The following is a 13,326-nucleotide window of genomic DNA, read 5'->3' on the forward strand; positions in this document are numbered from 1 at the left end:
TCCTTTTCTTTTTGATGGTAATATATAAATGGAGAAAAATAAAGTTGTAGGCCCAAAGAGATTGGTATTCGACAGTCATAAGGACAAACAAAGATGGTAATCATTTCCTTCTACAGATTTTCTGATGGGAATTATGGCCTGTATGTGCAAAGCCCGAAAGGTTACCCCTACCCAATTGTCCCTCTGGTTGGGAAGGTTATTATTTTCTTCAATCTTTAGGCTTTGTGAAATTGAGCCACAGGAAGAGTTTTGACTTGTAGTATCCCTCTCTTTCTTAGGAGAACATACTTGCAAGACAGGTGTATTAAATTTCTGACAAGCCATACAGGTTTGCATCAGATGTTTAATATCGGCCTCCATACCAAATCAGAAAAACCTCTCCCTTAAATAATATTTATAAGTTTCCCACGGTCTGAATGATCTTTTGTCATGTGAGACTGAACTTTTTAGAGGACCATCTTTTTTAGGCTTTCCGAAATCACCAATTGTAACTTTGTTTGGCCTTCTGGGGCGGTCCGCCCTCTATAAAGATGTCCTTCTTTCAAATGGAAAAAAGGATCCCTTCTTTCATATCCTTGCTTTTCTGAAACCACTAGTGACATTTTTCGAAAGGGATCTTTTCTCTAGGCTATGGCAAATCTTGGAGGAGCATTTGATTCTCCATGACCTTCTCCTTCTGACTCTGAGGAGTGGAAGTCATTGATAACTTCCTTCTCTTCCCCAGAATTCTGTATCCCCCTTTCAGTGTCTTCTTTCTCTGCTATTCTGGTAAGTATTACCTTATGGCCCTGGTAAACATAGAAGGGTTGCTTCCCATGATTTTGTAGTAATACTTTAACCTCGCCTCTGAAATTTGGGTCTAGTAACCCGGCCAATACATTAATCCCAAATCGACAGGCCAGCTCTAGTCTGGGTGGCTAGTCTAACATACGTATTATGGGGTGGAATTAATGTCGGGTCAGTAGGTATCAATATCCTTTTTCCTGGAAGAACTATTTCATCCTTACTACTACAGATATCAAATCCAATGGAACCCTTTTTGGCCACTGTCAGGGTTCACAGTATGGTTTGAGTGAAGGAGCAGACTGGAAAGGTCCTAGACAAAAGAAAAGCACAAAACAAAGACAGGAAAAGACTCCAAACCTACAAAAGGCTTCTTTGCACTCATTGCAGGAAAAAGGCTTCTCAGACTAAGCAGCCCTGAGGCGGGGAACTACATTCAGAAAAGCCACGTTGGGAGTGGCATGCTCGCACGCATGTGCTAAGAGCAAAGCATGGGGCTTGTGCTCAGAAACTCAACCCGAGCAGTCACATCCGAAGCAGCTCCGGGCATGGGGAATCATCGTGAGGGGCTATGACACAACAGATCTCCATTCCGTCCCCTCGCTTCTCCAAGATAAGTAGCGCTGGCTCAGAAAGGGGAAAGCAACGCAGGGGAATATGTGCAGGGGGCATTGCCCTGCACCGGGGAAAGCCAAGTGCAGCGCGCATTACTCGTTTGAGGCCAGTCCCTTCCTGCATGAGATGCGCACTGGCGAAACGCTTGGCACAGTCATTTGGACAGTTTAAAGAACGTGCCGCATGCACAGAAGCTACGCGCAGCCTGGGGCATTACAATTGCAGCTACCTCCTTCTCTGCCTTTCCCCTGTTCTCCCCAGACAAGGTTTCTAGACAAGTCCAATCTATGAAAGTCTCGTCAAAACAGGTTCACCCCTGTTCCTCTAAAACCATCAAGGACCATAGTGACACCTTGGCCCCTGCTCTGGCTGACTTCTGCAACCACTCCTTTGCCACTGGGGTCTGCAGTCCCCCCCTGATGCACTCCTCTTCTCAAGAAACTCTCTGCCAACACATCCTGCCTGGCTAACTATCGCCCAATCTCCATCACTCCTTTACTGGGCAAACTCCTGTTAAAGCTGGCCATCTGCCAGCTTAATCTTCACACTGAAATCTAATGGTTGTCTCCATGACCATCACTCTGGCTCAGAGCTGCCAGAGCACGGAAACTGCTCTCCTGAACATCTGTGAAGACCTGCTCTCCAACCTTGATTCCAACACCCCCGTGTCTTCATCTTACTTGATCTCTCTTTTGCCTTTGACACAGTTCACCATGCTATCCTGCTCAACCGTCTCCGTTATAACCTGGGTATCACCGATCAGGCCCTGGCGTGGCTGATCTCTTTCCTCTCCGATCGACCCTCCCAGGTCCAACTTGGGTCCTTCCTCTCCTCTATCTCTACCTGTGGTGTTCCCCAGGCGTCTAACCTCGCTCCCTGGCTGTTCAGCCAATACCTGGCACTTCTTGCCCACCGCATTGCCGCTCCCTGCCCTACCTTTCAGTGCTATGCTAATGACAACTCATTTTCAGCCTCCCTTCTGCCACTTCTTCTCCTTCTCTTATCTCTGACTGTCTGTCTGCTATCCAGGAGTGGTGTGCCGCCATTGATCTCTGCCTTAACGCCAGTTAAGATTCTTCTCATCGGCACACCTGCTCCCTCCTTTCCTGTCACTCTCTGGCCGGCCTCTTTTGGCCCTCTTCCTGCTCCCACCTGCGGGGCTAAAAACCGGAGGGTCATCTTTGACTTCACACTTTCCTTCTCTCCTCACATCTCCGACGTCTCTAAGAAGTCACATTACCAGCTGCACCTCCTCAAAAGGTATTCTTCCTTTCCTCTTCTTCCCCCAGAAGCTCACGGTCTCCAGAGCTCTGGTTCTCTCTAGGCTGGACTACTGCAACAGCCTCTTTCTAAATCTGCCTGCTTCTACTCTCCGCCCTCTGCAACTCATCCAGAACAGGACTGCGAGACTTGTCCTTGGCCTGAAGCCCAGGGATCGTATTTCTCCAGGACTGAAATCTCTGCACTGGCTCCTAGTGGCTGCGAGGATTAAGTTCAAAACCCTCTGCATTGTCCACAAGGCCTTCTGGGGCCTCAATAGAGTCAACTCTCTCTTCCTAAAGATCATCCTTCTCGAGCTCTTCGCTCATCCACCTCCAACTCCCTTGGGTTCAGTCACTTCTCCAAGCAACGAGTTGGTGGTAGATCTCTTTCTTTGGCTGGGGCCTTCCTCTGCAACAGCCTCCCTGAAACTTGAGGAGAACCATCTCCGGTTCTGGAAACACCTCAGAACTTTCCTCTTTGCTTCTGCTTTCTCTCCTCCTCTCCCCTGCTGACCTCCTGGCTGAAACTGAACTGGTCACCTGGCCACCCTCTGATCTTGGGACCAGGTCCCCTCCCCCGCCAGTTGCACCCCTGCACTGCCCTCCTGGCAATCCCAGCACTTGGGGACTGTGTTCTGTATCCCCTTGTACTTGCCACCAGCTGGCTGCACTTTTACTTATTGCTTTTATTTATTCTATTTTTCTTTTTGTACTGTCAATCCCATGTACTGCACTGCCCCCTCCCCCTTACACCACGCACTTTTCCCCTTCCCCTGCACTTTTGCGATCTCAATGTCACCTGGCCTATTAAGATTGTTGTCATTCTTTCCTCTGTTCCCCCTCCCTTGCCTCGTCGCACCTTGAAACACTTGTGTATAGGCGCGTTACAAATGCCATACCATACTATTCATCTTCTATATGTAAAAGCAAGCTACAGCCAATCAACATTGTGTGTAGCCATCTAGAACGGTGGCACAGTAAAACCTAAGATTGTACTCATAGTAGTGTTGTCAAGACTGGAGACAGGGGACTAGAGACGATCTACCAATCCCTGCAAACACACTAAATGGAAAGAGTTTTAAAAAAAACGGTCAAAAGTCCAAGGTTTCTAATGGCAGTTTTTCTAAAAAAAAACAACTAAAATCAATATAAGGCCATGGATTACAAAAATACATGTTAAGCCTTTTAAATTCCCCTATAAAGATTTCTCTCTTTTAACCTTTGTTTTGTTGCATCAACTTATCCTGGCCAAATAACTACGAGGGACAGAACAGGTCTAAATGTGCCATGCTTAACCTTGGTACCACGATAAACTAAGTGTTTCACATGCACAGGGATAATTGAAACACCACAACAAAAATACACCATGGCGCCTCATGGAAAAGTTGCAAAAATTGGTAAAAATTGCTTATTTCAGCAGGAAAACATTGAGATCAAGTCATAATATCTGGCAAGCAATTTCTAAGGTTTTCTGTGATGGCTCATTTTGTGTGTTTAATCTCAATACAATCAGTGTCATCAGTACAGTTCCCTCCTTTAAGATTCCTTAGCTTTGGCCACTCATTAGAAATAAGAACTTTTAGATGGTTCATCCTGAAGAACATCACTATACATGTTCCATAATCATTAATTAATTGGCACTTGGGTCTACAACCCTGGCAAACCTCCAGATCCCTATGCACCCTGGGATGAAACATTCTGCTATATAGATGTATTCTCATATGTCCTCAAGAATGAACATACTTTCTGATGAGTCTTACCTTTTTGCTCTGGTAGTAATCACAGAGCAGTGAATAAGGCAGGGTGCAGAGTGTTGAAAACAGAATACCATACGGGACACATAGCGATAAGATGACATAGATGTTCCGGGAAAGTGTCGCCAGACCAGTCCCAAGGCCAAATGACAGGTACGCTATGAAATACAGCGTCCGAACGCTGAGGTGTTCTTCGAGTTTCTCCAATATGGCTGCAAAACATACAGGAAGGACTATATTATAAGATCAGATAGAAACAGAAAGCACAAAAAAATCATGTTTCCCAACAAACCTAATTAGAGAGTGGTAATGGTGATACACAGTGTAGAATATGCTCTTTGTTTCTGAGGCTGAGGACAATGATGGGCGGATGAATGGATAGGTAGCCCTTTTCCATTATGTCAGTGATGAAATAGAGGACCATACCTTGTGGCCCTTGAAGCAAAGGCGTGTGAAATTGCAGGGAAAGTCACACAATACAACTGTAGATATATAATACTGGGAGGGGACTTTGCATCTCACTTGTTGATGGATAGATATGATTTGCTTGGGACAGGGGGCAGACATGAAGCACAGAGGGATAATCCAAAGCTGTGACACGAAAGAGGGGCTGCACCAAGACTTTTAATATAATGAATCTCCTCACACGAAAAAGTTTTGTTACCTTTTTTGGACTAACTGAAAATAACATGTAGCACATTAGCTTTATAAGTCCTATAGACTTTGTCATATGGTGCAGAGTGAAACGAGTAGCAAAGAAACACACACTGGGAAGTTTGTTCTCAAAGAGAAAAAAAATGAGAATTTTCTGTGTATAATTTATTAGTGGGAAGGGTCAGTAGGCATGGCATGGAATGCAGACCTGGAGTGGCCACCTTACCTCAAGAACCATAAATCCAACGGTCAGGAAAATATATACCAGTATTCAGTGGAAAAAAGAAAATCACATTTCTAGCAGTGCTGAGGAATACATTTTAAGAAAGCACATAATATGCACACAATTGTAGAATGTTACATTTTGAGATAAGCTACAAGCAGTCCTACAGTGGGTCCCAGTAAGTTTGAAACATTATTCATGTTCTTTTTGAAACCTATTGAAAATAAAATACAAAACCACACAAATGATGACAAAAGCAGGGTGTGTTTTGCAGTTGGCTCACACAGAGTCTAAAGATGTGTTTTGCAACCTCTTTGCAGTGTCAGGACTGTGAAGTGATTTCAATACCAACAGTAGTCCTTACGTTTACTGTCTGGTATACAAAGTGACTAAACTAAAAGAATTCTCAAGGTCTACATGTTGCGATGACCAATATTGCTTTGGTATGTTCTCAAGCATTATAATGGCTACGTGGCAGACAAAAACATTATGCAAATCCTAAATATGTTTAATGTTTTTTCAAACGCTGCAATGTCTGCTGTTATCTCAGTATGTGTCATGCTCAATGATGGATGCCAACTGTACACGCCTAATGCCCGAGATTTCTGTGGTCCATGACCTTTGCACTCATTCATTAGGGGTTCTGAACAGTGGTGTCCAACAGCTGTTGGTGAGAGGTAGTGCTGCGAGGTTGTCTTCTGGCATTGTTGATGTAATTGCCTTACTAGTCCTGGGCTCCAAGTTGGCCTTTATTGGCCAGTAATCCCACATCTATGTTCAGACATCTCTTGTTTAGGCCAAGTATCTTCAAGTACTTGAGCTCCCCTGTTCTTCTTTGTGTGGTTTTTGAGAGTTCACCTTTCAATATCGCCAACAGACCCTACGGTATGTGCCCATCCTGTGCTTCAAGGAGACATTGTGTTTCTTTGCGTTACTCTAATAAAAATCCAGATTTTTAAACTGAATTAATGCACCAGACATTTCTTTCAAACACATTTTATGAAAGGGCATATTTAAACACAACTTAAATAAGGTGCTGGATAATGGACATGTTCTTTGTAGGGGATCTTCCCAGTGTCCTTTCTACCTTTAACCCCAGTGATCGCCTTCCCTCAGGTTCTAGGATACTCACTGCTTTAACTTCAATGGGAGTCACTGAAGACCATGATGGCTGAACATGTTTTATTATGTGGTCTATGCCCAGAGGGAAGCCGAGTTGCAGGTGGTAGAGCCTCAGGCCTAGGCACTTGCAACATTCTCTCATCAAGAGCCCTACGCTGCTGGATAGTCTGCCTCCCTTGGTCACCCTCTGGCCACCTGAATGGAATCTCATGACTAGTGAAAACTCCTCTAACTTTCGTTCAGGGATGTTGCTACCTTCTGGCTGCTCAAACACCTCCTTGACACCTCACCATGAGCTTGTATCTCGCTTCACCACTCTCACAAACCTGGTAGACTTGGTGTGCATGACCCTCACTGTTCTTCCTCCAACCTCCTGCCCCCTTCTGTTTGGCATCCTTTGTCACCTTCTCCTGCTGCTCCTCTCCTCCTGCTTTCTCCACTACCTCAAGTTTTACTCACTACTTCTCGCAATAGCACCTCCTTCTCTCTACATCTTCACTCACCACCTCTTCCTCCTTTTGTCTTACTCCCTATGTCTGCCACTGTATTCCTTCCCCCTCAACTGTTCCTTTACCCCCACTCCTTCTTATGTCTTACTTCTTCCACTTGCTCCTTTAGCCCCTCCACCTCTAAACATATTTGCTCCACCAGCCTCGCCTTTCTGCAACTGTTGCCTAACTCGCTCCTTCTCAAGACTTGCACACCTCTGCTATTTTGTGGCTGCTGTTGATATATTCCTATATACATTGGCGCTGGACTGGGTTCTCTGTGAGGGTATGCCCATGTGGGTAATTTACTTTACCAGTGCATATTTGGTTGATTTCAAATATACATTTAGTTGCTAGTGTTCCAACTCAAGGAACGTCGGTTTCTGCATCCTCGGGACCGGGGCTTCAAACGGCCAGTCCGACATTTTGATTTCTCCCAAGTCTTGAGAAATAGCAAAGAGTACACAGTGCTGACAGGATGTCAGTGCAACTCTGGCAGTGGATTCCCTGCTAAGCAATCTCTGTACCTTAGTGCTAGTAAAGGGCCCTGCCACTATATGTGAACTACAACTCTCCAGTATAGTATGCATACCATTTCTTGACAATGGGGCTTGAATTACAGGGCCCACAGAGCTGACACTAGCAATATTGCTTTGGAAATAATGTCTTGAAGGGACAGCTATCTTGGTGTAGTAAATGTGATGAGCCACTGTGTCCTCACCCAGATGGTTGGTGGGTGGACAGGGGTCCCTCACCACACCACATGCAGGGATTGTGGCACCTGGCTCACTTGTTTACCTTTCAACACACATCTGTGGTGAGGCACGGGACAGTGTCACAGGACACAAAAGATACATTGGCTCTGCCCCATGCTGCTAAATTTACATCCAACCGTCATCTAGAGTTTGTGTCACCCAACTACTCACAATTACACATTCAACTCAATGTTTCATAGCAGTTACCCAAGAATGCAATTCTTTTTGATAAACTAAGAGTTGAAACATAACATTATGACCATTGAAATATGGAAGAAACCCTTCCAGATCCCCGATTGATGAATTTAATTTTGTGCTTGGACAAATTTAATGATAAAACACTATAATGGAGAATCAAGGAGTCTTTACTGAAAGACAAGTAATTGGTTTAACAGCTCTATTAGGAAACAAGTTGAAGCTGTGTGGCTACTGTGAATAATCTGTGGATGTCGTCCCTTCTCTCCTAGGGAGAGACAATTCCTATGGGGGCAAGGGCAGTGCATCCAGAGTACAAATGTCTCTCTCGGGGTGGTGCACCGGGCGAGAAACACATGGAAGAGGAAGCCCCTTATAGGATTAGAGGTGACCATTCCCTGAGAACGCGGTATACCTCTGCTTTGTTAGACCCTCCCTCTTTCCCCAAGCCAAATTCTCCTTCCGTCTTTCCAACCAGTACCAATATCTGTTACAAGGTTAATCAACCTACTATGTTCAACCGGACTAGGAGCCCTGAAAATACAAATTGCTTTCCATGTTGCTCCATTACAAGTACTGTGAAAAGGAAGATGATCATGAATATGAAGACTCCAGACAACCAGAGTGAACGGTCTAGTCTTTACGGCATTTGATTGGTCAAAGGAAATACAAAATAACAGAGGGAAGCCACCATGGAAAGCACCATCCTCCAATGAGGAAACCTGAGAGCCACCGACCATGCGAACAGGGGACCGCAGCAGGAGATGCCATGCACGGAGGCAAACAGGAAAACAAAGGTAGTCCAGGGAGAAGCAGCTACTTTGTTCGCTGCCTGAACAACCCTCCGGGCATCCTGAAGTCTGTAAAAACGGCAGAAAGCAAGAGCGCAGCTCGAGAAGGGAGCAGCAACTGGCGGACTATCCGCTGATGAGAAGGTGAACCCGAATGCGGCTGGCGACGGAGGTTCCAGCCTGAAGAAGAATTGACCTGCACAGATGCCACTGACACGACCCAAACACTGCCGGAGCCCCACAGAGAAGCATCAGTGCTCGGAAGACACAGACCACACAAACAGGTAAGCGGGCAGACCAGGAGGTGCAAGAGGTCTGGGAGGAATCGGGGAGGAACTGCAGAGAACAAGATAAGAGGCTCTGGGACCCCAGGAACGTGAGAGAAAGGAAGAAACACTTGTATACTTGGCTGGAGAGTAAACCAAGCAGGCAAGAAACATTATTGCCTGTCTGGGTCCTGCACCCATATGAGATCCAAAGACTCAGAGTGTCTGGGACCCTGAGAGAAGCAGACAGACCATAAAAAAGGTATATGCTTGGCAGGATAGTAAACCAAGCTATTGCAACCACGCATTGCGAGTCTGTGACCCACACACGAGAACCAGAGACTACGAGGGTCTGGTACCCCAAAAGCAAAAGATCCGAAGAAAATATACGCTCGGCAGGAGAGAACACCAAGCTGATATAATACAGCATTGCGAGGCTGGGACTCTCACCCATATCAAAATCTAAGAACACAGTAAAGTTAATTTGAGAAGGTATGGGGTCTGGGACCCAAGATGATACAGGAAATCACATAAGGAGTATACAAACTCCTAAAGTAGAACCAGAAGGAATCCAGGGGAAAGGCACCTACACCCTGAGCAATGTAATTATACATTGTGGAAAAGCAACATATCTTATTATTTTTGACCACTCGAGACACTGGGAACTTTCACTTGTCAAGAACTGTCATTATCACTTTAAGTTCTGGAAAGATCGTCTTTGCACATTAGATTGTTATTGGTGTTAGGGTCAGAAGCAGGGCTTTTGGACAGGACAGTGACTTACAATTTGTTTGACATCCTGATGTTTTCCATAGATTTCTTTGAGGCAGGGAAACTCCTCTTAGTTTGGGGACAGAGAGTCAATTTTTCCAACCCTTTTACTGGTTAATAAAAGTTTATAACCAAAGCTATGTCACCTTTGTGTCAGAGCCTTACTTCTACACCCTTATACAATGTTTAAATACTTACATTACTGAAAGATACATTGCATTTTCATTTAACCAAAAGGGAAACAGTCCCCGAATGAGAGAGGATAAATAACTTTCAAAAGGGCTTTGTAGGAAATTGCAAAAAACGTAACATAAAACAGCAGCTGCAATCTGTAACGTATGAGATAACACACTACAAATGTGCAGCTGAATGTACCCTGTTTTGTGTGCATCAGAAGTACTACGACCAAGGAGACAAATGTGTCAAGCTACTGACACGTAGGTTAAGAAGAGCCTAGTGAGAAACCCTGGTCTATGGAGAGAAACAAAAACAAATGGACTGTTGGTCACATCCTCTCACTAATCCATTAAAAAAGCAAATAGCAAGAGTTTAAAAATAACTTTAAAGAAGAATTCAAAATATCAAACCTAATGCTGATTGCAATATCTGGGAAGCATGCACAACAGGGCTTAGACCACCACCCTACGTGGCAATGGACATTGCCCAAAAAATTATTAAAAACATTTATCCATGTGACTTTCACCCATAGGAGCAAAATTGACACGTAATGAGCCAGTCGGATTTGCAAAAGGAAGATGCAGATAAGTCGGACCAGACAATGACAAGATGAAATGAATGTATTTTTCAAAAAAGGGAAACGGTTTACTAAGCTTCAATGTGCAGAAAGAATTTGATAACACAAATCAACATGCTGAAAAGAATCGGGTTTGGACCAAAATATTGAAATGGAAGATGCGCATTCTATCAAAAGTCTGCAGTAAGTAAATACTTGATTAGATGAACTCTCTTTCCGACATGCTATCTCATTACAGGGTTGCTGGGAAAACCTGCCAGTAGACAGTGGGTTTCTAGCAACCCCGTAACACAGTTTCCACCGCCTGACTTCCCAGTGCCACCAGGATATTATGGCAGGTGGCGAAAACAGTAAATCCACATTTCCGCGAGGCCGCCACGTGAATGGAGGTCACTGAAGCACCAGCATCATTGCCAACAGTGCCAGTGCTTCTGTGAAAACACTGCTGGTAGGGGCCTGAATTCCCGGCAGGACAGGCCTACTGGGAGTTCTGTGCCCCTACCGTCAAACTCTTAGTTTGGCGGTCCCGAAAGGGTGCAGGTACGTTGCTACCGGCACCCTTATTTCTGGACCACCAAACTTGTAATGAGGCCCATGGTGCTAAATGCAAATGAAGAGTACCTGTGATTGAAAATATACGGACATGTTTACAAAACCATGCTATACACCAGTGCCCTGATGGTGATTGCCACAAACCCAGAGAAATATACAGGAAACCTAATGGTAGAAGGTAGGAACAATGGGTGGCTAAGTGGATACAAAGTGAACTGGGAAAGTTATGCCCTTAATGCCTGGTCTGTACAAAGGAAACTTCTTTCAAGTAGGGTGAAGACTTGCTAAAACGTCAAAGAAAAACCTTTCCACAGCCCCACTCACTACTGACAAGCACCATTCGTGAACCTTCATATTAACGCCTCAGTGAAGAAAAGGCTATTCACCTTGGCCTATGGACCAAAATCAATCGGATAAAGATCAATATTTTACCAAGCTCCTCTATAAATTGAACAATATAAACTCAGGTCAGAAAAACCAACTTATAATTATGGGTTAAAGAATTGGAGAGGGACAACCAGACAACTAGACTTGAACTAATGAATGAAAATGGTTTGAATCCTTCAGATTCCAAGTTCAAAAATCCCAGTTTCCGTGTAGCGACCTCTGGAATTATACTTGCAAAAGGCTATTTCAAACCCTTTAGAAAACATTCTCAACTATAACCCGAGGAAACTAAATGTATGAATCAAATGTAATGAACTTGGAAAATGGTCCAAGATATTATATATAGGCCCAAAAAAGATCTGACGATGGAGTCAAGATTAATTCAACAGAAAATGAAGGTTCCAAAACTTGTTCTTGGTTTTCGACTCACCTGGTCTTGGCATAGAAAATGTACATGTATGAACATTACTAAAAAATAAAGGTGGATTCTGTGAACAATTCACATCATGTAAAAACCTAAGAATATGTACAGGAAGGCTAGTGAGGGGGGAAAGGGTGGGGAGAGGAAAACACTTTAGTACATTGACTATTGTGCGGTCGAGTACGGTTTATACTTCTGACTTTTCCAACTCCATTTGGTGTTTAGTCATTCTTTTTCCATCTTGTGGATCTGATTCTCATGGTAGTAGAAGAGATAAATGAATTGTCATGGAAGAGAAGAGGTATTGCGAAGGTAAAGGAACATTCATAGACCAGATTTGATCATATTGAGGTTGATTGTTGAATGTCTTCTGTAGATTTTCTTTTGTCAATAAGTACACATATGTGGGTCCAAGTTTGCTGTGCTTAGAAACATATCACTCAGGACACCGAGTGAGGCTACAACATGTGTGAGGATACTGGGGGTCTTGTGAAGAAGGTATGTGACCTAGCAGTTGGGTCCAAACTGCTTTTTTTTTTTAGGTGAGAGCAAGGCCGATTTGTTTTTTGGTCTTTTCCCTTCAGTAATGGCATGACAGGCTGAACAAAGGAGGGTTTGGAGGGTAGCCCAGAACAATTCCATTTGTTAAACTTGACTAAAACCACCCATCCAACACTCCTCAGTTTAGCACCAGCCCTCTTTGCTTTAGTCCACTGACCTAATTTTTCCCTCAAAGACTAATGCATTGTTGACAGATGTTCCTTCTTGGCTCTAGTTCACCATCATCAGATGTCCCCCTTGACTCTAGTACACAGCACTCAGTTTAACCTGGATTAGCTCACTAACCCCATAGTTCACTCTTGCCACCAGTCAGCAGCCCTCAGAGGTCTACTAGACTGAGGTGAACTATCCTCAAATGCCCCCCTTGACTATAGAGCTCTGCCTCCAGATGTTCCTACTTGACTGTAGCTCACTGTACTCCGACTTCCACCCAACTCATTTTTCACAGCCTCCAGATTTCCCCTCTTGCACTCATGTCCACTCTGATGAATCAGTGGTATTTGTCACTTCTGCCCAAGAGGGGGGGGCAACCCCTTTAAGGCCATGGAAGTGATCCTGCTCCTCAAGACCTTCGCTAGGGGTCTGGGCAAGTGGACCTCACTGGGAGTGACTCCTCTTAGTGGATAAGGTCTCCCGTTCCTGGGGCTGCCTACTGGAAGAAGAATGAAACATGTGGCTATACGCAATACTGAAGCAAAACAATCAGAGACCATGAAAGAAAATGTCCATTTAAGAGTCTTGCACTTAAATACGATGAGTAGAGGAAGAGGCAGAGTATTGGACGCAGGGGAAGCCCCCCGACGTGATCGCCCATTACTTTTGAACAGGCGAGTATCGACAAAGCGAGGCGCGGGGAAATCACTGCCCGAGAGAGAAGAGGTGTCCAGGACCTGGTGTTGGCATTACCATGAGCGAATCGTGGTGCGCAAAGCGCACGCACAACTATGCTGAGACCATCACTGCTGAGAGCGA

The 13,326-nt window shown here is 44.6% G+C and overlaps 1 protein-coding gene across 5 annotated transcripts in view; it reads right to left on the reverse strand.

The window, feature by feature from the left end:
* Positions 1-13,326, reverse strand: part of SLC45A1 (solute carrier family 45 member 1) — a 581,272-nt gene that overhangs the window by 81,892 nt on the left and 486,054 nt on the right. For all 5 annotated transcript variants that reach the window (XM_069610920.1, XM_069610919.1, XM_069610917.1 and 2 more), the window contains one exon: positions 4,421-4,626. In XM_069610920.1, the coding sequence (XP_069467021.1) occupies positions 4,421-4,626 (206 nt within the window). The remainder of the gene's footprint in view (positions 1-4,420; positions 4,627-13,326) is intronic.

This window comes from Ambystoma mexicanum, chromosome 8 (assembly GCF_040938575.1).
Source record: "Ambystoma mexicanum isolate Mex_15411 chromosome 8, UKY_AmexF1_1, whole genome shotgun sequence".
In the NCBI taxonomy this organism is placed as follows: Eukaryota; Metazoa; Chordata; class Amphibia; order Caudata; family Ambystomatidae; genus Ambystoma; species Ambystoma mexicanum.